Genomic DNA, 2021 nt, shown 5'->3' with positions numbered 1-2021 from the left:
TCTCTCTCTCTCTCTCTCTCTCTCTCTCTCTCTCTCAAGGAGATTAAAAGCTTCTTGCTCTCTCTCTCTCTCTCTCTCTCTCTCTCTCTCTCTCTCTCTCTCTCTCTCTCTCTCTCTCTCCCCCTCTCTCTGAAAATCACCTGAGCTTTTTCTTCGCGCTATACTTTAATTAACTTCTTGATTTACACTCACGTGGCTGGAGGGTTGCAACACACTGTGGAAGCATACGAACAAAATAAGAAGAAAATAATATACTAGTACTAGTCATGATCTCCATGGTTACAAAGCTGTATGGAAAGAAATTTTATTCACATGCACGAAGAGCAAAAACTCAAAACATGATGCAATATATTTGGACGATAGTTGTAGCAGTATAGAGGAAATAAAAAATTACTTATCTAAAAAATCATCAACATAATTTTCATAGCGACGACCTTTGCCCCAAAATATGAATCAAACTCGGGTCTTCTGCGCGCGCACTATATCACAGACGCCAGGTGGACTGTCTATGTTCGTGATATTGTGCAATGTTCACGCGTTTATAATATTATTATATTAATGTATCATGTATTTATCTATGCCATTGTAAAACAAATTTCCCAAGAGGATTAAAAAAGTGGAGTTTCTCTGTCTGTCTGTCTGCCTGTCTGCCTGTCTGCATGTCTGTGTTTCTGTGTGCCTGTGTGTCTGTCTGTCTGTCTGTCTTTCTGTCTGTCTGTCTGTCTGTCTGTCTGTCTGTTTGCTTATCTGTCTGTCTGTCTGTCTGTCTGTCTGTCTGTTTATTAAATCTGTTTGTCTGTCTGCTTATCACACAAACGCCCGATGAAAAGTGCAAATAATAAACACGTGAACGAAAACATTTTCAATTTAAAAAAATATCTCACACTTGCATAGCACAAATCATTTCCCGACAATCTACAATAATAATAATTTCCCTAGCGAGTAGCCAGATGAAAGTTAAGATTTGAATTGTTAAAAAATTGTTCTTGAGGAGCAGCAAAATATAAAGATGGAGACAACTCGAACTTACCACCAACTCGCTTTTCTCCCGGTCTTTCTCTGTTTTTCAGGCTTTCCGGGGTCTGGAGGATCCTTTCTAAAGCTGACAGAAAAAGATGCCAAAAAGACTGAGTGGAATATTCCAGGTCATAGATCTAATCATTTCCCAGTATAATTAGACAAATATGAAAACGCAAACCCAGAATGAGAGATATCATCTATATTGGGAACGGAGAAATGGAGCAGTGAACGTGCAAACATTATGATATTGTCATTGAATTTTATTTGTAAAGGAAAAATGTTTTTCTGGATTTGCTATAACTGTTTCCATTATCAGGAGGAAAATGTTGGCAAGGATGATGTCATTGTTGTTGTTAAAGTTGTTGCTGCTATTGTCGTCAATATGGTTATTTTTGCGTTCGTTTTTGTTTGTTGTTGTTATTGTTGTTGTTGTTGGTGGTGGTGGTGGTGGTTGTGGTGAGGCTGTTGCTGCTGCTGTTGTTGTTATTCTTTGGGAATTTTGGAGTCTAATTCTAAAGAGTTATGTGCTGTTCGTTACTGTACGTTTCTATGCATTGCAATTCCATCGTTTGATCTAAGTTTGCCTACCACGTATTTTTTTTTCCACTTTACTTCATCTATCTTTAAAACATGGGTAATGAGCTTTGTGCTGTTGCTGCTGTTGCTCATGATGATGGTGATGATGATAATGACGACGACGACGACGACGACGACGACGACGACGATGATGATGATGATGATGATGATGATGATGATGATGATGATGATGATGATGAGGATGATGATGATGCAACAGAGTAATGAGATCGTCAAAAGCCCAACAATATAGACTTGATTTTAGAGAATCTACGTGGATGTGGATCTTCGCCTCCAATCAAACGCTCTCTGGCCTAAATATTGACGAGTACTATTCTATAGAATGGAAGTTCATCACCTAATCCACCTTCTACTCTTTAGCCTTCCGCCAAATCCACGCTCTTTCCTTTCCACTACGCCCCCCC

At 39.0% G+C, this 2021-nt stretch overlaps 1 protein-coding gene across 1 annotated transcript in view; it reads right to left on the bottom strand.

Annotated features, from left to right (window-relative positions):
- The window catches only part of LOC101845589, a 20187-nt gene that overhangs the window by 9385 nt on the left and 8781 nt on the right, over positions 1 to 2021 (bottom strand). The window contains exons 4-5 of the mRNA XM_005089679.3: positions 1031 to 1102; positions 193 to 214 (exon numbers count right to left, since the gene is read on the bottom strand). Coding sequence (XP_005089736.1) covers positions 193 to 214; positions 1031 to 1102 — 94 coding nt within the window. The remainder of the gene's footprint in view (positions 1 to 192; positions 215 to 1030; positions 1103 to 2021) is intronic.

Source organism: Aplysia californica, unplaced genomic scaffold (genome assembly GCF_000002075.1).
Source record: "Aplysia californica isolate F4 #8 unplaced genomic scaffold, AplCal3.0 scaffold00008, whole genome shotgun sequence".
NCBI lineage: Eukaryota > Metazoa > Mollusca > Gastropoda > Aplysiida > Aplysiidae > Aplysia > Aplysia californica.
Note: the sequence above shows the minus strand (reverse complement) of the source record. Positions and strands in the feature narration are given on the sequence as shown.